Below are 26,484 nucleotides of genomic sequence, written 5' to 3' on the forward strand. Positions count from 1 at the left end.
CTTATGAGGCATAGTGGTATCCGCATGGGACAACAGATCACAATCTTCCGTTCATTAGCTTAAGTAAGCTTCAGGTGCACAATATAATATATCTTTTTGAAACAACTGCACTGTGCTATTTATTGAATTTCCATTTACTGAGGACTGGACGTTCCTCTAAAAATGATCTGGTGCCAGATTCCCCTTTTTTTTCTCTATTCCGTGCAGGAAACATCACCCTTTAATTCAAATGTATAGTATCATACTTTGTTTGGGACTACAGGCCTGATTCACGGTTGTGCGCTAATGCTGCTACTGCTGTGTATGTGTACGTAGCTGCGATGCAGAAATATGCAAATGTTGCAGCTGCCGGGAGATGTATTCTGACGTCCACCTAGGGCTTTTCAAATTCAAGCATCTGCGTACAAAAACGCAGCAAAGGTCACAGATCTGTCAATTGTCGCAGTCCTGAGTAAGCCATATTTCTTGCAGTCGGGACCGCAGATTCAGGAAGTGGCATGCCCCCGAAACTGTCATGACACACCTACATTCTATGCCGCCACTCCCTGTCACCTCCCCCAAACGCTCCCTGACAGTCTCACTGTGAGTATATAGTCACTACGAGCGACTATGATAATGTACCTTGATGCATGCACTCAACTGCGAAGATATCGGAATAGCATACAACTCTGAATCAGGCTGAATACACCTGTATGCTATCAACACTGGGAAAGGATACATAAATAACACATTAAGTCACAGTATTCCATGACTATATGTCTGTGTGTGTGTATATGTGTATGTGTGTGTGTGTATATATATATATATATATATATATATAGCAATAGAATAGCGGCACTCAGGAGACTCCTTAATGCGGTGAAAAAGTGTCTATTAATTCACTGCATTAAGGAGTCTCCTGAGTGCCGCTATATCAAGGGAAGTGAGCTCCACCTTTGAGGGCACCTGGAGCAAGGTATCTACCCTGACTGGGGTTAATAGAGCGCCGGGCCATCAGTGTTCTGCGCGTGTGTGTGTGTATGTGTATAATATATATATATATATATATATATATTTACAGTGTGAATGTGTACATATCATGTATTTTAAATTCGGTAGAAATTGATGTTTCATATGAACTGGTTCATTAGATTTATGTTGGTTTCATGATTATTAACCAAATATATAGCACATTAATTAGACAGTATCAGCGCATCTCTCTGTATTTTTGTCAGTTTATATCCAGGAGTTCTCTGCCCTCTCCCTGTGCTGTAGAGCTGGCTATATGGTCTCATTTATACAGAAATACCTAATGCAAATTTGCGCACAGATTTATCTTTTTAATGTACTGTGAAATTCCTGCTCTGTGGTGCATTGAAATACTTGTTCTACTTAAACCATGTATTTTATACATCTAAACACAATTCCAAGACATTAGTGAGTTTTATTCACACAGCAGAAATTCTGTTTTTTATATTATTTAAACACATTCTGCAGTGTTCACAAACTCCTAATGCCCAAGAACGGTTGAAGTGGAATCCTCATCTGTTATATAATTTTGGATTAACAAGTTTTTATGTTTCTTCCAGCTCCCCACCTTGTCTCCAATTCCTCACATTCCACGAAGTCCTTACAGATTTGCAAATTCGCCACTAAGAATTCCTGGTGGAAATAATATCTATGTCTCCCCATTAAAAAGTCCCTATAAATCATCTGATGGACTACTTTCCCCAACAAAAATGACTCCACGGACTAGGTTTGTTGTGCTCTATAAATGTATATACTCGCTCTGGTGTCTAAACATCAGCCTGTGGCACATTACCTTGCTGCATCCTTGTGGTGTCAGCTGCTTCACAATGATCTTTAGTAGTATGTTATTTTCAAATTGAGGACGGTACAATACAGAAATGCCGCAGTCCTCTCTTTCAATTCGTTTCAAATAATATGAATATTGTCCAATTCACATAGAGAGCATTTAACTCTATTTGTACCTGCTTTCACAATGTCATATTTGTGGATTGTCACAAAGGTAATTTGTACAGCTACGATGGCCACCACTGCATAACATTCATGCTGCAGCGCCATCAAGCTACCTATATTGTAAGTGCATTTGGGTAGGGCCATCTTTACTTTCCATTTCATCTGACAAACTTTGTTTGTATTCAGTGTCCATCCCTGCTGTATCCAGGTGACCTCATTCGCCCAATCAGTCACGATTTGCGTTAACGGTTACTCTTCCTTGAGCAACCTGAGTGGTCCAACTTCAACACTGCTAGGCTATAGTGACTCCCTCCCACTGTCAGTAACTGACTGTTACTGGTTCCCTCCTACAGTGTCTTGGGCAGGTAACTTGCTGCTACCACCAAGTTCATACACCAGCTCCTGACAACACTTGTTCCACAAGCTCCTACACTGCCACCTACTGTATAACCACTTCTCCCAGGCGCCTACCACTGGCACCTTGATCTGCTTATTTATGGGTATGTGTGGTCATGTTGCTGTAACACCTCCAGATTGGTGTTGGCTTATATCCCAAAGACCCTGTCCTAAGGACCAGTGCTATGCTTGGTAGCAGGCAGGCAGCTTTTTGGTGGTAGAGCTGGATTAGTCTTGTAAAACTACTTAGTCACCTAGTGACACCCTCACAACTATCCTTCAATACCACTTCTGGTTCTGGAGAAGACTTTCCCTTGTGTGCTGAATTGGCACTCGTGTGGTTATCTGCCAGCTCGGAGTACAGTAGCTGTAGGTCTGATATGTGTTTGTCATCATGCTCACTGTGTACATAGAACCAGGACATGTTCACTGAAGTTGTGTCGGCAGCTGATGCTACAAGAATACTGGAGAGATCACCGAAAGAGGGACAGCAGCAACAATAAGGGCTCAGTCCAATTAGCTTGGAGTTCCCTTGAGGCGTTAGTAAGTGTGGCTATATGCAGCAATGTGCAAGGCCGGGGTGAGATTGTGCCGTGAGGGGGACGAGTTGCGGTTCCGTTCCCGGATTTTCTACTCCGTTGCAAGGGCAACTCGCACACTTCGCAGCTAATAGGATTGAGCCATAAGTCTTTCCCCCATCCAAAGACTTCCTTCATCCCTCAAGTCACATATTTAATCCTAGACTCTGCCCTTTGTGTTTCACCCCACATACAGTGGTACATTCACAATCCTGCTGTCTCCACCTCCGCAATATTTTCAGTATCATTCAAGAATCTGGCCCTAGAAGCTATTAAAACCTTCATTCATGTCCTCATTATTTGCTTGATTACTGTAATCTGCTCCTGCTTCGCCCTTCTCCAGTCTATCCTCAATCCTGCTACCCGCCTCATCGCTCTGCCTCTGCTGTTCCTCTCTGCCAATCACTCCACTGGCTCCCAATACCACTCCTCTGTCATCTGCAAAGCTCTCAATCTCATTGCTCCTCTATACATCTCCAGCCTCATTTTGTTATATAATTACCCCTCTCTGATATCTGTTTCACCCTCTCACAATCAGCATTTCTCCTGGACCACTCCTAAACTCTAGAATGCCCTCCCTCGCTCCATTCATCCAGCCTCCTGAACTGGCAGTTGAAACTATTTTTTATTGGATCTTACCACCCTTCCTAACACTGCAGTCTCTGCCCTCTTTTCCTCATTGTGTCCTCCCATATACCCTACAGATTGTAAGGTTGTATAAGCAGGGCACTCTCCCCTATATTATCTTTACATAATTAGGCTAACTGGACACTTTAATTATGGATGTATATAATGTCTGTATTAGTCTGTACTTGTTTCTTTTCAGTTTTATCCCTTTTGCTAGGTGCTGCTGAACCCTTGTGGTGCCTTTATAAATAACTTATAATAATAATTTATCATAGTCCAGCAGCTGAGCGTAGACGGTATTTCAGTAGATATTCAAAACAGTCACCGACTCCACAGTACTGCCCTGTAATCACCCGCTGCCTTCACACATTTCTAACTATTTTATATTTTTTGGAAAATGATTGTGTGAGGAAGGGCACAAATCTGTTATAAAGTGCAGCCACCTCTAATTGCTGCTAACATACCTACAATTCCTTCAAGATGTGGGCACTACCACAATATGGACGTTTTCACATTACGCAATGTTAACACAACTGTATTTTGTACAGATGTGTCCTCATACATCTAGTCTCAACAGGCCCGGAGACGGAGGTGCAAAGGGGACACTTGTACCGGGCCCCGAGATTCCGAGGGGCCCCAAACATTTGTGAACTGGGTTCCTGATATGCCTGTGTCCCCCTTGCCTCTGCCACCTGCTGTGTAAGGGCACCCGGCACAACTAGCTCCTGCCGAGGAAAGGCCGGGCTGGCGCAGCGTGCATGACATCACACCACTGTATCAGAGAGAAGCCGCCAGCCAGGAAAGCCTGAGGAACACAAGCAGCGCTGCAGGTAAGTATTGGCCAGGGCCGGGCTGGGCTAGAGAGTCACGCTGTGAGTGTGGGGAGCTGCAGATGAAGGGGATGGCAGACACATGAGCTGGGGAAGAGGGGGAGGTGTGACAGACACGAGCTGGGGAAGAGGAGGGTTGACAAACACATGAGCTGGGGAAGAGGGGGGTTGGTGACAGACACTTGGGCTGGGGAAGAGGGGGGGTGTGACGGGCTGGGAAAGAGGGGACGTGACAGACACGAGCTGGAGAAGAGGGGGAGTGCAGACACATGCGCTGGGGAAGAGGGGGGGTGACAGACACACGGGCTGGGAAATAGGGTCCGTGTGTGAAATACACAGTAGCTGGGGAAGAGGGGGGGTTTGACAGGCTAGGAGAGGGGATAGGGGGCCCCAAAAACCTGAGTGTACAGGGCCCCAAGATTTCTGTTGCCGGCCCTGAGTCTCAATATGCCATGCGACACCTGGCGGGAGTGATCCGCCAGGTCACATGTGACTATTAGCGCCAGGTGTCTTTTTCAGCCCAAAATGTGTCTTAGCGCAATGTGATGCAATTAGAACACGCCAGGAGACACTGCTGATTTGCTGTGACACTTGTATATCTGTGTGCGGCTGAGTCTGTATACGAAGCAAAGCGGAACTTAGCGTGGAAAAAAGCCGCAGCCGCTGCATTGTAGCAATTTTTATATAGATTCAAAGACTCAGTTGAATATAGTTATACAAGTGTTGTATTTTCTGGCAAAAAAGACAAGTGGGGCAGTTTGGTGCGACTGCAGCCAGAATGTATGAGGACACATCTGTAGTCTTTCTTTTAAGCGTTGGAAAACTTGTCTTATAGTCAGTTATTTTATTTCTATAAGTTGTGTAGTATTGATGGGCTTTTAATTATTGTTGTTTTTCAGATTCTTAGTATCCATTGGCGAACCATTTGGGGTAAGATTTATTGTGATTTTTATATTTGTTCTTGCTTTTTCAGAGAGGTAAATTATATAATACATACGTCCACATGTCAACTGTACAGTTTATAAGGACTGTTTTATTGATGAGTGTAGGAGCCCATGACATACTGATTCAGGGAATGTTTATTCTGCTATGTCCCCATAAAGTAGGTCAGTGATTCCAAACCTCGGTCCTCAAGGCACACTAACAGTCCTGGTTTTAGTGATATCCATGGTTGAGCACAGATGGTTAAATCAAAATAACTGAGGTACTAATTAAGTCACCTGTGCTTAAGTACGGTTATCCTTAAAACCTGGACTGTTAGTGTGCCTTGAGGACCGTGGTTGGGAACCCCTGAAGTAGGATCTAATTGTTAGACCTGTCTGTATATCAATTGTATAACCCAGAGGTTCCCAAACGTGGTCCTCCAGGCTCCCCAACAGTTCAGGTTTTAGAGATACCCATGGTTGACCACAGATGACTTAATTAGTACCTCAGTCAATTTGATTTAACAACCTGTGTTCAACCATGGATAACTATAAAGCCTGAACTGTTGGGTAGCCTTGAGGACCCCTTTTGGGAACCTGGAGTATAACCCATTGAGGTCATATAATGTGGTTTAAACACATTACATATGTAAAGAATGATCCTGATCCCTAACTTAAAAGTAGTATAAAAAATAAAATAACAATAATAAAATGCAAACCTGTTTAAAAGAAAATAATACTCATTTCACGACTGGCAGACCTGTTATTTGCTAAAAATGATTCGCAGATCACTGAAAACTATCTGTAATCTATAGGCGCAGATTGGGGTATCGTGAAATCGTGGGGTAGGGGGGGGAGGAGGACGCAGAATTGTTGACCTTTTTTTTCTGGTTGCTGATGTACAGGCCCCTTAAGTCATGGCTTTTCTTAAAATTATTTTTTCTTCTTCGGTGTCCATGGGATCCACGGGGTCCACAGCCATTACTATGGGTATGAATCCCGGTCATCAAACAGTTAACACAAACGAGCTCTCTGCTCCCAGGATGCACCGGGTTTCCTCCTCATATACCCCACCTCCTGCCTCAGGTAGCTAGTTCTTCCTGTTTGGTGTGTTCACCACATAGACAGTGGGACTGCTGGAGCAGTCCTGCAGACGAGTAACAAAAAAAAAAGAGTTTTACTCTCTATCTCAGCGGGTGGTCTGAGCTGTCCTGGAAGCAGCCTCGCGCCTGATGGGAGGCGCACCGGCCACGCGCTGCAACTACCTCCTCCGGCGCCGCACCGCTAGCTTTGGCAGGGGATTCGGCAGGGGCTTTCTGGCCCTGGACTGCAACCGGATCAAGGGGATGGCAGGTAAGCAGGTGGTAGCGGCGGCCGCTGACGCCGGGACCAGGTGGCGGTCCGGCCTCTGGAGGTGAGACTGGCCGGAGGCGCGCTGCAGTCAGGAGGCATACGGCTTGTTCTCCTAGCCTAGACCGCTGGGATTTGATGTTCCTGACCAGCCGGGGCTTGTGGCGGCGGCCAGGTCAGTTTACCAGGCAGGTCCAAGCAGCATAGGGGAGGTACGCTTCCCCGGCGGCCCCTCCTCCAATCCACACACTAGTTCAGTCCTCTGGCACAGTTGATTGTGGATTGCTCCTCCCAGCCTCCATATAGGGCAGCCAGAGTGTATGTCAGTTGCTCTCTGAACGCTGCTCCTACAAGAGGGACGCTGGGCAGTCTCCCTGTATACCTTGCCTACTGCTGGTCTAGGTTTTTACAGGGCTCTATCCTACCTAAGCTGAGGCTGATTATGGTAGTGAGAGCTTATATGCATATGGCTCGCAGAGTATTTATGCATGACATGTGATTGTTGTTTATGGATACTGTTTCTTCTGTAAAAGAACTGTAATTCCTGTATACTGTCGCTGTCTCTCCCCTTCCCTTGCTACAGGTGTGTGGGTTGAGAGTAGAAAGCAGCACATATACACTCAGAACCAATTTGCATAGTTGATATGTCTGAGGGTCAGGTGGCGGGAGCCCCGTTGCTGATATCCTGTGTAGCCTGCAAGGCCGGTTTGTCCCCACAGGACTTTCTACAAAATGGGCTTTGTGGGAACTGTTTCAGACAGCCAGCACACCAATTAAGTTTGCCTGTTTCAGGCCTTGAGCCTCCTCGGGCATCATTTTCTCAGGTTATGGCTCAGGTGGCGGAACGGCTGGCTGCCCCGGTACCACCGGTTTGGGGTTTGCCTCAGCAGATGCATTATATGCCCATGATGTGGCCGCCTTGGATGGACCCTTGTGCTGGTAAGGTTATGGCATCATCCTCGGGGGGGTTTTCAGCCTCAGGCTGTCAAGCCAAAGCAGCCTAAATCTAGGCGCCATGTACCGCCTTACATGGGTGAGTACTCCGAGGAGGAACAGGCACAGGACTCTTCGCAGGAGTCTAGCTCCGAGGAGGGTGATGATCATTTCCCAGTAGCCGATGTCCTGAAAGGGTATGATCCACATAAATTCCTGATATCCAGAGTGCTGGATTTTCTTCAAAGCGGTCTGGAAAAAGGGCTACGCCTGGCCTCTTTAAGGGTACAGGTATCAGCTCTTTCAGTCTGGTTTCAACATAAAATTGCTCTGAGACCGGATATAAAGACATTTTTTCAGGGGGTGTTGAGGATTCAGCCTCCCTTCGTTTCCCCGGTTGTTCCGTGGGACTTGACTCTAGTTCTGAAGGTTTTACAGGCTCCTCCGTTCGAGCCTTTAAATTCAATAGACATCAAGTGGCTAACAGCAAAGACGGTATTCCTCCTTGCTATTGCATCTGCACGTAGAGTGTCGGATTTAGCTGCGCTTTCTTTCCGGGAGCCGTTCTTAATATTTCATCAAGATAGAGCAGTACTACGTACTAGGGAGGGTTACCTTCCGAAAGTGGTGTCTAAATTTCATATTAATGAAGAAATAGTAGTTCCAGCATTTCAGGGCACAAGTCTCTCACAAGGAGAGGCTTCCCTGGATGTGGTCCGTGCGTTGAGAATTTATGTTAAACGCACAAGCAAATGGAGGAAGTCCGATTCACTTTTTGTGCTTTATGGTTGTCATAAGCGTGGCTGGTCAGCCAATAAACAGACACTGGCCAGGTGGATTCGCATGGCAATTTCATTGGCTTATACACAGGCTGGTATGCGTGTGCCGGATTCAGTGACGGCACATTCTACTAGGGCGGTAGGTCCATCATGGGCGGTCCGCCAGGGTGCTTCTGCTGAGCAATTATGTAAAGCAGCCACATGGTCTTCCATCCATACCTTTGTCAAATTTTATGCCTTTGACACTTTTGCCTCTCAGGAGGGCGTAGGATTCTCCTCTCTTCCGAGAGTCAGGAGCGTCCCTGCCCGTAGGGTTAGTGCTTTGGGATATCCCCAACGTAATGGCTGTGGACCCCGAAGAAGAAAATAAGAGTTATGGTATAACATACCTTTGTTAACTCTTTTTCTTCTAGGTCCATGGGGTCCACAGGACACCCACCCAGAAGCACCTGTAGTTCTGGGGGAGGTTTTCCGTAGTTTCTTCTCTTGAGAGTCTGGACTCGTAAGTATGGGTCTTTTCTTTCTTACCCTTTGTTTGTCTCTGCATGCTTGAGCTTGGTAACGAACTGGCTACCTGAGGCAGGGGGTGGGGTATATGAGGAGGAAACCCGGTGGATCCTGGGAGCAGAGAGCTCGTTTGTGTTAACTGTTTGATGACCGGGATTCATACCCAAAGTAATGGCTGTGGACCCCATGGACCTCGAAGAAAAAGAGTTAACAAAGGTAACTCTTATTTTATGACTCCATGTAATGCATAGTTCTTGATGTCTTTCACCGATACCATAGGTGTATTACGTTTATTTATGTTCTGGATCACACACCCTAACTGTCTTTGTAATGGAGAAACAGTCCCGTTTTGTCTTCAAATCCCTGTCCCCTTTCTTCTCAAAAATACAGCTCTACCTAGTGTACAATGCTGAACGGACTAGTTTCTCCATTAGCTTCAAAAGGTTGACTGGCGCCTAGGGATGTTGACCTAAATTGCCGGGATTTGAATCCTGGGATTGGAGCTTCCAATCCCGGGATTTCGGGAGTAGTGAGCGCAGGTTTTTTTTAGTTGTTTTTTTTTTTTACGCCGGACAGCGCTGAATACTTGCAGCACTTGCGCTCATGCTGTGCAGCCCCACGTCGGCCTGCCCGCCCCATTGCACAACAACTCAATCCCAGGAATCCTGGGATTGAGTGTTTTTCAATTCCAGATTCTGGGATTGAAAAAAAAATCCCGGGATTGGCATCCCTACTGGCGACTAGTTTTAAAATAGCATGTGCCCTGTACATTGTTGCTTATTTTGCAGCTAAGTGAATTTCTATAAAACTTTGGAGATTTCAAATATTAAGATATGTCTGCATAAAATAGTGGAGCCTCTCATTGCTGTACCTCTTACATTTTACAGCTTTTACTTGCCTGAGGTTAGTGAATTATTTTTTTTCTTTCAGACAGCAGAAAAATTTCTGAAAATCAACCAAATGGTGAGCAGCACCGAGCGGCCTGTCAAGAGACCTACGGATGGCACAGTCCCAAAACCTCTGAAGAAACTCCGCTTTGATGGGCAGGATGAAGCAGATGGAAGGTATGATTAATGTCTTTATACACATTTGTAGGCATAAAGGGAGGAACCGGAATTGCAGTTATGACTTTTTTAAGAGTGGTTGATTCAAATTGACTAGAAATAGTGCTGACTGCTTACTAACATCTCTGAAAGATGATAGCGCAGAGAACCCACACCATTGGTGGCACCGCAGGAAGGGGGTATCACTTGGCTTTTAACTGTTTACTAATGTGCCATAATCTGGGTTTTGGAACACGTAATTTATTTTAAATGAATTATGAGATCGACATTTCAAGATTTCAGGTAAATAAATATTTAAAAGTAAGCTAGAACAGAGTTTAGTTGCAAAAGCTGATGATGTAATAACAACCCAAATGTAGTCTAGTTAATACTTAAGTTTTTGTATTTTGCGCATTCTCTCTCCCAATTAGCCGCGTTAAGATGCCGTTATGGCGTGCCCAGTGCTCACGCCCAGCCCTAAAGCTTTATTTTACACCTCAGTAGGGTGCGAGCAGAAATCTGCGGTAAGTGCTGGGCACCCAAAGCAATTGTATTCACTGCAGCCCACTTTAGACGGGAGTTACGGAGCACAAACAATTGAATCAACCCTATTGGGAGAGATCCTGTATAAATAACAATATTATTATAAATTCCAGATAGGTGATCTCATGTCAATCATATCCCAATACAGCTATATATGCTTTCAATCAGTCATCAAGACACTCCCGTACATTTTAAAGGATTCAACCCTTATATTAAATGTAATGCTAAAAAACATTCAATGGTAAATATTTATATTCGGGGTGCGTTAGCTGTTAACTTTCTAAACATGGTCCGCAAAAAAAGCCCAGGGATACAAGCTGTACATGCATTACTGAGTAGCTCTGGGTCTCTTCTTGATAGGCATATATTAGCTCATAATTATGTCCATGTACCATTTTTTTTTTTTTTTTCTTTAATACTAGGAACCAAGTGACTTCTTAGTCCTATAATAACATGAAAGGCCTGTAAATATACTCGTTTGTAAACTTCGATATTACAAGGCAACACTTTAAATATTAGGAATTGCCATGGGTTGGATACCAGATTTACATCTATTTTTCCTAATATCCTCGTTGGACCACTGGGAAGATAAATATTTGATACTTCCAGTCCTTATGGAGCAAACTAGCACTCTGGTTCAATGATAGCTGTTTATTTTTATTTTATAGATGGATAATATTATCCTATGTTCTATTAAACTTTGCAAAAATGATTTTATTCCAATTCCCCCTGTTTCCTGCTTGTTATTTATTTATTACCAGTTATTTATATAGCGCACACATATTTTGCAGCACTTTACTGAGAATATTTGGCCATTCACATCAGTCCCTGCACCAGTTGAGCTTACAATCTATATTCCCTATCACATGCACAGACACACACTTTTACACTAGGGTCATACAGTATGTTTGTCAGGAGCCAATTGACCTACCAGTATATTTTTGGATTGTGGGAGGAAACCGAAGCACCTGGAGGAAACCCATGGAAACAAGGGGAGAATATACAAACTCTGCATAGTCAGGGCTCAGTGCTGTCAGGCAGTAATACTAACCATTACGCCATTCGTGTGGTTATATTTTATGCTATACAAAGCAGTTACAAATCACAGGCTTCACATTCAACTTTGGAAAGGTTGACATTTTGTGAATATTAAATCATATGGGTGTCCTAGTGCAATCCAGCCTTCCTATACATTAGAAGTGGATCTAACTTTCCAATTAATAAATATTTGTGCTGCATAAATGTTAACCTACGTTTCTGCATAATATAATATATACTGTTAGCTCAGTTCTTTCCGATGTGTGTTTATTTTTCATCCCTGTAAATATTTAGTGACCGTTTAGGATTTTATGGTATATTAAATCATTCATCATGTTTCCATTCTTTTCCAGCAAACCCGAAGATTCTAAATTCCAGCAGAAGCTAGCAGAAATGAGTGAGTATTCCTGGTGCACCCTATACAGTAGGTACAGCAATCAGACGCTGTAATCCTTACCACTTTGTACGCCTAATCCATTATTGTACTTCAGAACTCTATTCTGTATTATGCGCAGCTTGGTACAACACATTTTGTGGTGTTTTTTTATTAACAGGACCTTTTTCAGTGATGCAATAGGTTGTGCTACAGAAGTAGGCGAAAACATTCAGACTCATTCATGGTCTCATTCAGACGTGGGTTATAAATAATAATTCTGCCTTTCCCTAATACAGCTGACACTTAGGGCCTGATTCATTACGGATTCAACTGCGGTCACAGCTGCGATTACACACGCAGTCCCGCTGCGAAAATATGCTAATGTCTGCAAAATGTAACGTCGTAGCACAACATAAGTATGCCGAGTTCCCCTTACTCATATCCGTAATACCTTGCAAGTCTGCAAAAAAAATCAGTAACATCGAGTACCATCGGAGCCTCACGCACAATTGCAACAGGTCTGACCTTACTTAGAAAATGCTAACCACATCGCACACAGTGAAAGCTCAGGCTGCGTACGCCATCGCAGTGGCTAATTTATGCACGCCCCTGTAAAGGCGTTCAAATACACTGACACGACAGCGTTACGCCAACCACCCCCAAATACTCACTTCATGTCAATCATTCTGTGATGGGTCTGCACTGTGATGCATGCACAGTACGCTACAATCGGCCGTCTCATTACGGATCGCAACTGCGATTACTTACGCAATCAGGCCCTTAGTTTATCTGAACCGCACATGCAGGGGTCCCTTTGTCTGTTCTCAGTTATTCTATAAAGAATTGCTCCATAACCCCCATTTGTGGAGAGCTCCTGTTGGATTTTTTGTTTTCCATTCAGAGATGGAATGAAGTTGGTTCTAAATATATTAAGTGAGATTTCCCAATGATGCTGCATTAACAGTGTTTTTATTAAAACCTTTCCTGAAAATAATGAGTTTTAACTACTTTTTTTATGCCAAAGTCATATGTTAAATCTCTTTTTGATGAATTTTTTTTCTTTATTTTATTTAAATGTCTATCTATATACAGAACGATACTTAAAAAATACAGAAGAACCTTTATTCTATGCACTGTCAATGTCAAGGGAATACATATGCTTGATCAACAATTAAAATGTTGACAAGCAGGAGATCAACAGCAGTATGTCGACAACACTATGCAAAGTTTAAATTCAACTTAAAGCATTCTAACGGTGTCGGCAGTATAAGTGTAAGCATACTGGTAAAGCAGCATGGTTAGTTGTACAGGCGACATCGTAAAAATGCTTTAAGCTGCATTATAACTCTGTATGTGTAGTGTCGCCGACATACTGCTGCCGATTTCCTGCTTGTCAACATTGAGTATGAGTCATACTTGGGGCTTCTGGCGGTCTACAGCTAGAGGGCACCATAAGTAATGTTAATGTGTTGGCCTACAGAGAGATGATATCGGTATACTTCTAGGGTACTAGTGTAAATTCTTGTGTTTAGTAGAACATCTGACCGACCCTGTGAGTGCTTTGTCTATTGAAAATATACCATAGGCACCACATTTGGGATAATTTGTGGCATTTATTATTGAGAGAGCCTGTTATCATTTCCATTGTGGCCAGGTGCAAAATGTTGCTGGTAACCGATTGCAAGGAGTGGCTTATGGGTATTTCCATTGGGTGGTTACAAAGCATGTAGCAATTATAATTAAAATGTATCTGCAGGCCTATATATACCATCTGTTGGGAGGCCCAGGAGGAAAGACCACAGATTCTTGGTGATGGAGATATTGGTCACTTAAAATATCAAATATATTATTCAAGACAGCTGATATTTCGGGCAGAACCTTACTAAGTGAAGAAAGGTACCTATGCCACCACAGCCCTCTCAGCATTAAGGGATGCAGAGCCAGGGCCGGCCCTAGCCCAAATTTTTTGGTAAGCAAGTATATTTTTTGGCGCCCCCCTATGCAGTGCCCCTTTTACAGTGCCACCGGTAGTGGCCCCACCTGTGCAGTGCCCCTTGTGCCCCCAGTAGTATTCCCCTTATATAGTGGCCCCAGTAGTAGTCCCCCTATGCAGTGCCCCCAGTAGTGGTACCCCCTATGCAGTACCCCTCTTACAGTGCCCTCGGTAGTGGTCCCCCCTGTGCAGTGCCCTTGTGCCCCCAGTAGTTTCCCCCTTATATAGTGCCCCAGTAGTACTCCCCCCTTCCCCCCCCCCCTTTGCAGTGCCCCCGGTAGTGGTACCCACTATGCAGTGCCCATTATGTAGTGGTCCCCCCCCCTTGTAGTGCCCCTAGTAGTAGTCCCCCCTTGTAGTGCCTCAGTAGTATTCCTCCCCCCTTGTAGTGCCCCAGTAGTATTCCTCCCCCCTTGTAGTGCCCCAGTAGTATTCCTCCCTCCTTGTAGTGCCCCCAGTAGTATTCCTCCCCCCTTGTAGTGCCCCCAGTAGTATTCCCCCCCCTGTAGTGACCCCAGTAGTATTCCCCCCTGTAGTGCCCCCAGTAGTAATCTCCCCTTGTAGTGCTCCCAGTAGTAGCCCCCCCTTGTAGTGCCCCGATTAGTAGTCCCCCCCCCCCCTTGTAGTGCCCCCAGTAGTAATCCCCCCTCTTGTAGTGCCCCCAGTAGTAATCCCCCCCCTTGTAGTGTCCCCAGTAGTATTCCACCCCCCTAGTAATCCCCCCTTGTAGTGCCCCCAGTAGTAATCCACCTTCCCCCGCAGTAGAGAAGTAATGAAAATAAAAAAAAAAAAACACTTACCTGAAACCAGCTCCTGGTCCCGCCGCCGATACCATCTCCTCCGTCCGCCGCTTTACATTATGGGAGTGACGTCCCGTCATGACGTCACTCCCATTACCCACTGCGGGAGCCGGAAGATGTCCGGCTCTGCAAGTGGGAGCAGCAGCAGCAGCCGATGAGTCTGTCTGACTCTCATCAGCTGCTAAAGCAAACACACAGCTGCTGGCGCCGGCGGCTGTGTGTTTGTGTTTTGTAGCGCTGACCGAACTCCATCCGGTCAGCGCTACACACGCGGTGCAGCTGTGTCACAGAGACACAGTCTGCACCGCGGCCCGCATGGTACGCAGCTGAGGCGCCCTTCACTATGTGGTGCCTTACGCAGCTGCGTACCATGCGTAACGGGAGAACCGGCCCTGTGCAGAGCCACATATTTTATGTAGCCTGGTGGGGACTTGAGTGTAGGTGGAAGATTTAAAAACGCTTCAGCTTCTAAAGAACCAAGAATCCTCCTCTGGGAGCATGTCCAGATCAGTGTCCCAATTTAGGTTACATTTTGCAGTTGGGTTTTCTTTTGAAGATTATAAAAGGTTGTAAAAGTCAGGGATAAGGGATAATGCCTTTTGCTTTGGCTCTGCGATATCCTAAAGACTTGATTTAATAGCTGTAGCTGGTCTTATTAAGGAGGTAATGATCTATAAAGGGATTCACTTCAGGAAATGAGTATAGATGGGGAAATGTATTTAATGAAATACATGAGCAGTTCTCAAAACATCTATATTATTATTACCAGTTATTTATATAGCGCACACATATTCTGCAGTGCTTTACAGAGAATATTTGGCCACTCACATCAGACCCTGCCCCTGTGGAGCTTACAGTCTATATCCCCTACCACATGCTCACACACATACACACTAGGGTTGATTTTTGGTGGGAGCCAATAAACCTACCAGTATATTTTTGGAGTGTGGGAGGAAACCCACGCAAGCACAGGGAGAATATACAAACTCCACACAGTTAGGGCTGTGGTAGGAATCGAACCCTGGACCTCAGTGCTGTGAGGCAGTAATGCTTACCATTACACCATCTGTGCTGCCCATCAACCTGACACCTTTTCTAGGCCATGAAATAGACTGGGCTGGAATTTTCCAGAAATAAATTTAGGGTTGGCCTAAATGGGAGCAAGTAGGGAAGCATGCGAGACAAATTTTTAATGCAATACACAGTAGTCCCAAATCTGACATGAGAAATGAATAACGGCACACATTAGGGCTGAAGGAAACTAGTACTTAGGGGAACATCACTTTACCCACAGCAGCTTCCGGTATACAATCGGGAAGCCGGCTGCCTTAATACCGGCAGCCAGCTTCCCGACTGTCATATCCCAGCGAGGGTGAAATGCCGGGCGTCTAGATGTAGACGCCTGACATTTCCTCGATGCCGCGAGCGGACAGCTGCAGGGGGAGGAGGGTTAGGTTTAGGGCACCCAGGGGGGACTTAGGGTTAGGCACTTGGGGGGGGAGGTTAGGGTTAGGCACCCCTTAGGTGGGTTATGGTTAGGGGGTTAGGTTAGTCAGTACTTACCCATCGACGATCAGGATCCGCTGCCAAGAACTCTGCTTTGGTCAGCCAGGCACTGTCGGGAATCGAACCGCCGGCCATGCAGCCGGCTGTATTTCATACTGATTCCCAGCTTCCAACTCTATAAAATCAAAATGTGCTTAGGGGGAAACTATAGTATGTCACTACCTGGCTAATGTGGCCAAGCAGTATAGTTTTATGTTCAGAAAGCCCTTAACACCATTGGTCAGTAATTGTCTTAAGTTTGGTAATTCCTTCATCCAAATTAGACATACAGTACCATTTATGCATGTGGACCAAAACTACTGGAAAGTTATTGCAGTAGTTTCATTTTGATTACTATTATTAACCCCAACCAACATATAATTGTTTAAGTGTGAGTTATAAATTCCCAAATACTTTATTTGATTGCCTTTTCAGGCATATTTATAGTTGGATTTCAGTTTCAGATGAAGAGGTGATACTTAGAAGGGGAGAAGCTTTCTCTTACAGTAATTTATTTTGTAGCCATATATGCCCCATATGTTGTAAGTCTTTTACACAGATTTGGGAGTTAGGAAGAAAATCTTCTCAATGTCTGTAGAGACACAGAATCCTGCCACCAGGGGAGAGTTCATCATGAAGAACAGAGGTACAAATGGGCTTTTCTGTTTTGTGCCACTGGTTACTCTGAGCGGTGTTGCTGAGAAAGCATTCACCAAAATCCTAGCCAAAGGGATGGAATAAGGCTTGTATACCTTTGAGAAACTTTGCCTGGAAACCCAAATTGTTGAGAAGGTCTCAATAAGAGAACTAATCCTAGCAAAAACATTATGAACATATTTGAGTATTAAAGGGAAGTTAAATGAAAAGAACATGGACATTATAAGTAGAGAGTATATTTGCTTTCCTCTCGGTAAGATGTTCAGTAAAACATATGGTGATATGGCAGTATTTATGAAGATATGCAGTTAACAAAATGGGAAGATATCCCTGGAACTGGTTTCGCATAAATATTAATATACAAAATGAGAAGCCACTAATATTATTGTGTCCAATACATAATGAATTAATGGTATCTGGTCACATTGATAGTTACCATATCAACATTCCTCAGAATGTAGATACCTGAAAAGCCAATATTTTCAGAATGCGCACACTTAGGTTTAGGTGCTGTTGGGAGGGCTAGGGGTTAGGTACTAGGGTTAGACTGCGGGAAGGGGGAGGTTAGGCACTAGGTAGAGGGGTAGGGATTAGGGACAGGGAGACTGTACTCACCAGAATGCCGCTTGTCAGATGTCTGCGCCAGAACTTCTCATCACATGACCACCAGGACCTGAAAGACACCTCTGGAGTTGCTTCTGCTGTGACCGCTGTGCCAACAGGGTCATTATGTCATCATGTTGACATGTCATCTGTGTAGATATGTCAACATGGTAAGTGTCTACATGCTAAGTATGCACCTTATGCATGTTGACACTATGCAAGGAAATGGGGAAGTGCAGGAGGAAGCGTGGATGCACAGATGCATACTAAGCATGTGTTGGTGACCACGCACTGCCTCTCTAAGGCAGCATGTACAGTAGCATGCAGCACTGCCTACAAAGATGACAGGGCAACCAACCTTCAAATGCCCTGGTACCCAGTTTGGGCAAAAATGTATTAGACCCTTATTTGATTTTTAAAATAGAAAATGTTCCAGTAATGTGTCCTTATGCCTTATATTATAAAGGATATGGCTATAATAAAAGGGGCATAGCTTCATTTCTCCTGCCTAAAGTGTACGCTGTACTTTTTAAATTTAGTATGCAGTCATTCAAACTTGGATGCCGTCCGACTGAACATTTTCCGCCAGGACCACCTTTCTTTTTGTTCAAACATGTGAAGACTCGCCAGCCCAAGACCAAAGTCTCCATGAAAATGATCTTGAAATGCTGCAATATATTTGCTTTCTCGGCTGAGATAAAATGGACAGAAGAGGGATGAGATAAGCTTGAAAAAGGGAAGAGTATCTCTTAGCATGAGAGAAACCCTCTTTAATTCAGAAATTGGAACACTACAACACATTCCATGAAACACAAGTATTTATTATTATTATTTATTTATATGGCGCCACAAGTGTTCCGCAGCACCTTACATAGTACATAAACAAATAAGTAACCAGTGACTTACAATACAATACAGGACATGGACATGTATAATAAACATTGCTATATTAGCAGCCTTTACGCCCACATAAGCAGCCGAGTGTTAGTTGCCTTAGTGGGGAGTAAGAGCTCAATTAAATTACAGTAGGGAGAAGCACAAGAGGGTAGAGGGCCCAGCTCGAAAGAGCTTACATTCTTTAAGGGAGGGGCAGACAAACAGGAGTGACATACAGTCAGGTCCATAAATATTGGGACATTGACAGAATTTTCATATTTTGGCCTCTATTCACCACCACAATGGCTTTGAAATGAAACAAACAAGATGTGCTTTAACTGCAGACTTTCAGATTTAATTTGAGGGTAATTACATCCAAATCAGGTGAACGGTGTAGGAATTACAACGGTTTCTATATGTGCCTCCCACTTTTTAAGGGGCCAAAAGTAATGGGGCTGAAAATTCTGTCAATGTCCCAATATTTATGCACCTGACTGTAGATGGGGTAGGCAGGGAGGAAGGAAGATGTAGCAGCAAGTTAGGATGAGAGCTGGAAGGCTTTAATTAAGTAGTGGGTCTTAAGAGCTTGTTTGAAAGATGGTAGAGAGGTGCAGAGTCTGATGGGGAGAAGGAAGGGAATTCCAAAGGTGGGGTGCAGCACGGACAAAATCTTGGAGGCGGGAGTAGGAGGAAGTAATCAATTGGCATGAAAGGCGGCGTGTATTAGCAAAGGAGCACTAGACACACTAGACGATATGCTCGCTGAGCGATATCGTCTAGTGTGTCCCTGGCAGGGTGTACTCAATGTCGTTCATGACATTGAGCACACCCGCTGAACGATATCATTAACGATATTGTTGAGCGATGGGCTCTCTCCCCCATTCCCCAACATGCAGCAACCTGACAATATTGTCAGGTTGGCCTGCATGTTTGCCAGATGAACGATAAAGACGAACGACCTGCGGGAACGCGCATTGTTGGTCGTTCGTCGTTATCGTTCATCGTTTAGGTAAAAAAATGGATGATAAAGTGAACGATAACAATATCGTTATCGTTCAGTCGTCCACTTTAATCGCCCAGTGTGTACGCACCTTAATGTTAGTCTTTTCATTTAAGTTTTTAGAGGAGATTTGTAATAAATCAATAAGTATTCTTCTTTATTATACAAGAACATTGGGCGCAAGATTGCTGTACCGCAGGACTTCTCTGATAGAGGCATGCAACATATAACGATTGTCATATGATAAGTACTGAGTACGTGTGTCATTACTAATTTCAGGACTCATCAGGTGTGCCCTCTGCTCCCTCTTTCTGATGTAAAACCTGTAGGAGGAGCAGATCTTTGAACCTAACTGTTCAATCATTGAACCTTGAACCGATTGTAGAAGACCGGTATTCCCGCAGAGCTCAGGCTTTTCACTTGAGACAAAGGGTAAAGGTTAGCTACATTATGTGTAAGATGTGTGAGGAAGAGAGAAGGGAAGTACTCTTTTAATGTTCTCCCACAATAGACTTTCACATTGTGAAAGAAGTGTTGCCTTTATTGACCCATTGAAAAACAAAGATTCTCACTTGAAGCTGAAATAAAAGTGTGTGTGTATGTATGTGTGTGCATATATATATATATATATAACGGATGTTAATATGCTTATTTCTGTTAAGGAAAGTGACTTTATCGAGTGTACTTACCAGCCCTTGCTCCATAACCTTGTCGCTTTTACAAGATTGGACAAACTACAAGATATCGTGGATGGGCAGTATAGCGGTGATTAAAATTAGTCTTCGAAATATATTCAACTTTTTTAGATTCGTTCAGAGAATACTTCCGGTTTTATGGGTTAATAAATTGTATTCTGTCTTGAATGCTTTTACATGAAAACATAAGAGAGCCCGACTTGCAAGGAAGCTTAAACTCCTTGTGGAGGCCTTGCTTTCCCTAACCTTGAAATGTATGAGTTAGCTTGTCTATTAAACCATCTTCAGGACAAGATTTTCCCTAACCCTTTAAAACCCTGGGCGACGTTGGAATTTTGTTTGCACTGCACTGTACCTACTATAGAACTTTTGCGGCCCAACAGTCTACCCAGGTCAGTCTGTTGCACCCCATACACCCAGAGCAATTTCTGATACTTTCAAAGCTTGGGATAAACTGCTACACATTTTTTTGCTTCCTTCTCTTCCCTTATTTAAATTACCGTTGTTGAACCTAGTTCTTTTAATCCCTGACTTGTCCTGGACAACTGGCACAACCTTGATATTACTACCCTCAATGACATTACCTAGACGATCGCCTCATGTCATTCAAATACAATCTGCATATGTCATCCCTGCCAAAGATTTTTTACAAATTCCTCCAGGTCTGACATTGGTTTCTCTCTGTTCCCTCTGGTTACTGGCCTCCGATCTCTCCCTCCCCTCCTTGGAAATATGGCTTTTCAGGAAGCATTGTGAAATCCAGGAGATTTACAATAGACAGCAGTGACCAGGGAGAGGATCAGATAGAGAGAGGTAAATGTGGTTATTGTATAGATGTGGTAATGGAGACCAAAGGAACTAATAAGTTCCCCAATAAAGAGATGTAGATTAAGAGAAGTAGGCCAAGAATTAGGGACCCCGACAGAAAAGAGAAGTGGAGGAGAGGTAGAAGTGGGTGTAGACATAGAGATGTGGGTTGGCAAGTAGAAGATGAATCGGGAAAGAGCTGGCGTCCAAAGGAATGGAGGATATACAGGAGCAGGGGGTGTTCAGTGGTGTCGGAAGATACTGTGAGTTAGAGGGGTAAGAGAATAGAGAAGTGGCCCTTGAATTTGGCTGTGAGAAGGTCAATAATGACACTGATGTAGGCAGTTTTGGTGGAGTGAAGAGAACGAAAGCTGCATTTGCATGGGTCAGGGATAGAGTTATAGAGGATTGAAATTATTGTATATACAATGAGATTAGGAAATGTGCTGTTTTTACTAGAAGGACATTCTTCTCCACGCCCACTTACCTATTTGATGTTCATGGCTGTCTTTAGCCAAAATGCTTTGTCTCGTATATAATCATCCAGTTGAGGCTGACTGTGAATTTCATTTCCAATATGGTCCACCCTCCTGATCCATATAGGATTTTGGTATGTGGTTTGTGAGGGGTTGCTTCAGTGGAGAGTGGGCCGGCACTGTGATATGTGAAGGGATGGGGCCAACATTGTTTAGCTTGAAGGAGCAGAGTTGGACCCTCCGTACAGGCGGCTGCGGCCACTGCAACCCTCCGTACAGGCGGCGGCGTCTGCGGCCACTGCAACCCTCCGTACAGGCGGCGGCGTCTGCGGCCACTGCAACCCTCCGTACAGGCGGCGGCGTCTGCGGCCACTGCAACCCTCCGTACAGGCGGCGGCATCTGCGGCCACTGCAACCCTCCGTACAGGCGGCGGCGTCTGCGGCCACTGCAACCCTCCGTACAGGCGGCGGCGGCTGCGGCCACTGCAACCCTCCGTACAGGCGGCGTCTGCGGCCACTGCAACCCTCCGTACAGGCGGCGGCGTCTGCGGCCACTGCAACCCTCCGCACAGGCGGCGGCCGCGGCCACCCTCCGCACAGGCGGCGGCCGCGGCCACCCTCCGCACAGGCGGCGGCCGCGGCCACCCTCCGCACAGGTGGCGGCCGCGGCCACCCTCCGCACAGGCGGCGGCCGCGGCCACCCTCCGAACAGGCGGCGGCCGCGGCCACCCTCCGCACAGGCGGCGGCTGCGGCCACTGCAACCCTCAGGACAGGATACCAAGGCTGGTAAATGGAAAGTCAGTAATGGAGAAACAATCGGCACTGTATTACATCATAAGAGTGACAGATATTTGTTTTATTATATACAGTAAAATATCTTGGAAAATCCATGAAATTCTTTATACACTTAATTAAAAAAAAGGATATGTTCCCCATTACAACTAATTAAACACTGGCTTTCATTTTTGTGACTGACAAAAGGTAGTGTCTATATATGTCCCATTAGTGTATAAGAAGAATGTATAATGAGGTAATGTCTGTAGGCACAGGATGTGTACTTGGTATAAATGTACACACAGGAAGTCATTCTGAGAACTAGGGAGCTGATTTAACATTACCCGCATTTTAGCAAAGAAAAACATGATTTCTTATCAACACATATCGCGGCGATAAGAAATAATTTATCAGGGCAATGTATTAAAAAAGGCTTGTAAGGACACGGACTACGCTGGGAGTCTGTCCCTGCAAAGTGTAAGAAGTATGGTTAAAGTTTACGCAAACACTTCGGTGTTCATATATGAAGTTATGGCTCATGTGCGGCTGTCATATGCAAGCGACCATTACTGATGCTTCCCTGAATACAAAGCAAACTTATAGCTTATATCAGCGAGTAACATGTAGCCAATGGCATTAGCGGTCCCAAGCTCTGAAAATCGTTGTTTATTGGAGCCTGATACATTTGGCAATATCACAGACATTACATAATGGGTATACTGAAGTGTAAATCCTACGTAAACTGCAATTTTCAGAGGATATTCACAAAAATACTTCAATAAATAAGCCCCTAAGTGCTATCTGAGGAGGAGAAATTGACTTACAGGAAGAGAGTCAGTAAAACAAGGACACTATCTTAATACCACTGTGATAATTCCTCCATCCTCTAAGGACAACTGCTTTAGAATGAGAAGCATTAGATTAGTTTTACTGATGAAACCTTTTACTTACCAAGGTTTCCACTCATTCACGTTCTCTACTACTCATTTTCTGATGTTAGAAATTTTAGAAGGGAAAAAAAATATTACTGGAAAAAGCCCAGATTTTATAATGCTTTGAACAATTGCTGGTGGTGATAACACACTTGCTCGCTCTTCCAGGGATAGACTTTAGCTTCAGCAAGAGATGGATCACCTCCAGAAATATTACTGATGTTCCTGTGCTCTGGTGGTTTGTCTTTGCCCATAATATGTCATAATGACTGACCTGCACTGATCATAGTGACATCACTGCAGTCACACTACATATTTTCTGCTGGCAGGGAGAAAATTAGCTGCTGTATTTCCATGAATGGAGCAGGCAATTATTGCTGACTAATCTACACAATATTGGAGAATGTGATGATGGCAACAGTTCTACCTTGATATGATATAATGGAATGGAATCTATATTTCCAGTTGTATAGTTTCAATACGGGTATCCTCATCATGACAAACATCAGCAACGGACACATCAAGTGGAATTTAGGCAGTGGCAGTTTACTTATAAAACCATCATTTTCTTAAAGCTAATGTTTATAGAGTTACAAAAAAGTCTACTTTGTAGACTGTAATATAATACAAAATTAGCCCTGCCCCTATCTATGCAAATAAAACATGCCCCAATCCACGCACTTTCCAATTAAGCTCCACCCACACCCTAATAAGCACCATCCCCTTTGAGGGCCATGAATCAGGACTGTCCCAGGGCATATGTGACGAATGTCTCATTTTAAATTCCCATCTCTGTTCCTTTGCTAATGTTACAGCTTCACCTAAAACCTGTTCAATTCCAAAACAGGCATGCACCATACTAGTTCATTTGCTCCCGTTGATAATATAATAACTTGCAGACATGGTTTTGTATATTTTTCTGCAGCCTTGTTTAAGTATCCTGCTCCCAAACTGCGTACAGAAAAACAATGTCTGTTAGTCCTTGTGTAAAGCTGTACCAGCCTGAGATGTGCACATGTTTTGCTGCTAGTCGTCATCACCATCCTCAGGGCTCAATTACCCCTCCCTATATATTAGGTGGAAAAAATGTGCCTGGAAACAGACGTGTTATGCTTACATCCATAGCCCTGAGTTACATTGACACACACACACTGAACTTTGCCTAAGTGAGAGAGTACCGATACAACTTAGTGTTCTCTCTTTGGTCATAAATGCAGATGCTAATGTAATGTGTAGGACTCTGCCTCACCCGTAATCGTGTGTACTATGTTCTGGAACCCAATAGAATGATAACAACTCATAAACAGGCCTACCAGGAAAAACGTGTGAATGGGCCGTGTAGCCTTGTCACCTAGGAGAAACAAATGAAGAGGAGAAAAGAGCCTTTCTTTCACTCCTTCCCAGGTATACCTTTGCAGGCTGATCCTATAATGGACTATGGCCCTGATTCAGACCTGCTCGCTAAGCTGTAATCGCTCGCTGCCAAAAGGGGCCGGGTATGCAAATTCCGCGATCGCTCCTTGTGGCTTAAGGACGCCCTCTATGTCTTAGAGAGTGACGGCAGTGAGCGTACGCAGGTCTATGAAGCCGCCCACCTTTCTCTATTAGCACAGGTCATCTCCAGTGAGTATATGAATAATCTGTAACATCAAGAGCCATCGGAGCTGCTCGTAGCCCTTGGGGTAGCCCCTACCCCACCGCAAGCACTGCGATCAGTTCAGGCTAAAAAACAGCCAAGTGACGAGTTCAATGACGCTACTTAGCTAATTATGCACACCCATTAAACTCCGTTTTGCCGCTCAGACACTCCTGCGTTCGCAAATCCACTCCTCCGTTCACAAGCACCTTCCCGTCACTCAAAGTAGCGTCCAGTCTGTGTACTACGAGCGCACGATTCCCGGCTGCAGTTACTGGTTCACACATGCGTACTTTATTGCATATATGCGCATGCGTATACTTCAATCGCCCTGAGCGAGCGCAGCTTAGCGACTGGGTCTGAATCAGGTCCTATGTCACTATGCCCCCTTATCCACAGCACCACTGCTGCACAATTTTGGCTCTGTTTCCTATAGAATGTGCAGAGTGCCCGCACAGACTATTTCCTCCAGCTTTGTAGCAGTCATCCAGTGTCTTTTGAACCTTCCAGATGAATTCCATGTGTGAAAGTGCACTATTATTCTTGCAAATCCGAATGTAAAAAAAAAATTTGAATACGCAATGTGGGGCTAGTTGCAGGCTTACCAAGGGCACTAATGGCATAGCTCTGGGCACTTAACCTGGGAGCTATGGCTAAGCCGCCCATACACTGTGCGATATGCACCTTGCGGCGTGATGGAGGATCCGACATATCGGGTGGTCCCCACACACTGAGCGATCGGGTGGCCGGCCGCCCGATATGCCGGCTCCCCCACCCACATAGGGCTGCATGGGATCGCACATCGCATCCCCAGATCTACTGAACATGCTTTATCGCACCGTGTATGGGCACCTTAACACGTGTTAGCAGTGGGCAGTTATTGAATAGCTCCAGGCACTTAACTCTGGAGCTAAAACCTCACGTTAAGTCCCGTGCATACACACACGTAACGATTTTTTGAACGATTTGTCGATAACGACGTCATTATTGTTAAATCGTTCTTCCAAAAAATCATTCAGTTTGAGTTATATCGATGAACGATAATCACACATGCGCACTCCCATTTGTAGTTATCGTTCATCGTTCATTATACATTTCAGACTGTCCAACATGAGTTTCATTCAGGGAAGGAACTTTATTCGTTCATTGTTCAAAGACTCGTTCATTACACTTCAGAAAATTGTTCACTTTTTCAAGAGAAAATCTGAAAGAAAATCGTTGGTTACAAAATTGTTGTGTGTATGCACCTTTACACATGAGCAATGTGTCAGTCATACTGTGGAATTTTTTTTGTAGGTCAAATATGTTCACAGCTGTGATCTCTAAGCGCTAGGGATGGGAAACGAATGATGATTCATCTGAACCATTGATGGATTAGTACTGATGGCTGGTTCTGGTGGCTAACCCTGCAATAGTGAGGATTCTCATTCCATTGGCTCCCACTTCAGGCGGCTAAGATACGTGCATCTTCAGTTAAATTCCCTCCCCCTATATTTAATACAGATCATTCTCAGCATATCATACACAGAACTTGAACGCCCAACCTCATATACCACAGTCAGACACTTAACATAGGGCTGTAACTAGGGTGGTATTGCCTGTCCCGCCGCACAGAGTGCAGGATGCCTTGGGGGCGGAACCGCCTGCCCGCCGCACTCTCTATTTGCTGAGTGGCCGCTGCTGTGTATATTAGTAGCGGCTCTGACTTAACACACAAGCTATTTGATCCTCCATAGGAAGCTGTGTCATTCTAACTATATGAAGCTAGTTGTAATTGTTAGTTTATACCATTGCAGCTAAGCAGATG

At 44.5% G+C, this 26,484-nt stretch overlaps 1 protein-coding gene across 1 annotated transcript in view; it reads left to right on the top strand.

The window, feature by feature from the left end:
- The window catches only part of RB1 (RB transcriptional corepressor 1), a 262,129-nt gene that overhangs the window by 224,460 nt on the left and 11,185 nt on the right, over positions 1-26,484 (top strand). Inside the window, exons 23-26 of the mRNA XM_088444859.1 lie at positions 1,569-1,735; positions 5,290-5,320; positions 9,813-9,946; positions 11,860-11,903. Coding sequence (XP_088300985.1) covers positions 1,569-1,735; positions 5,290-5,320; positions 9,813-9,946; positions 11,860-11,903 — 376 coding nt within the window. The remainder of the gene's footprint in view (positions 1-1,568; positions 1,736-5,289; positions 5,321-9,812; positions 9,947-11,859; positions 11,904-26,484) is intronic.

Source organism: Taudactylus pleione, unplaced genomic scaffold, assembly GCF_031769625.1.
Source record: "Taudactylus pleione unplaced genomic scaffold, aTauple2 ptg000005l, whole genome shotgun sequence".
Classification (NCBI taxonomy): Eukaryota; Metazoa; Chordata; class Amphibia; order Anura; family Myobatrachidae; genus Taudactylus; species Taudactylus pleione.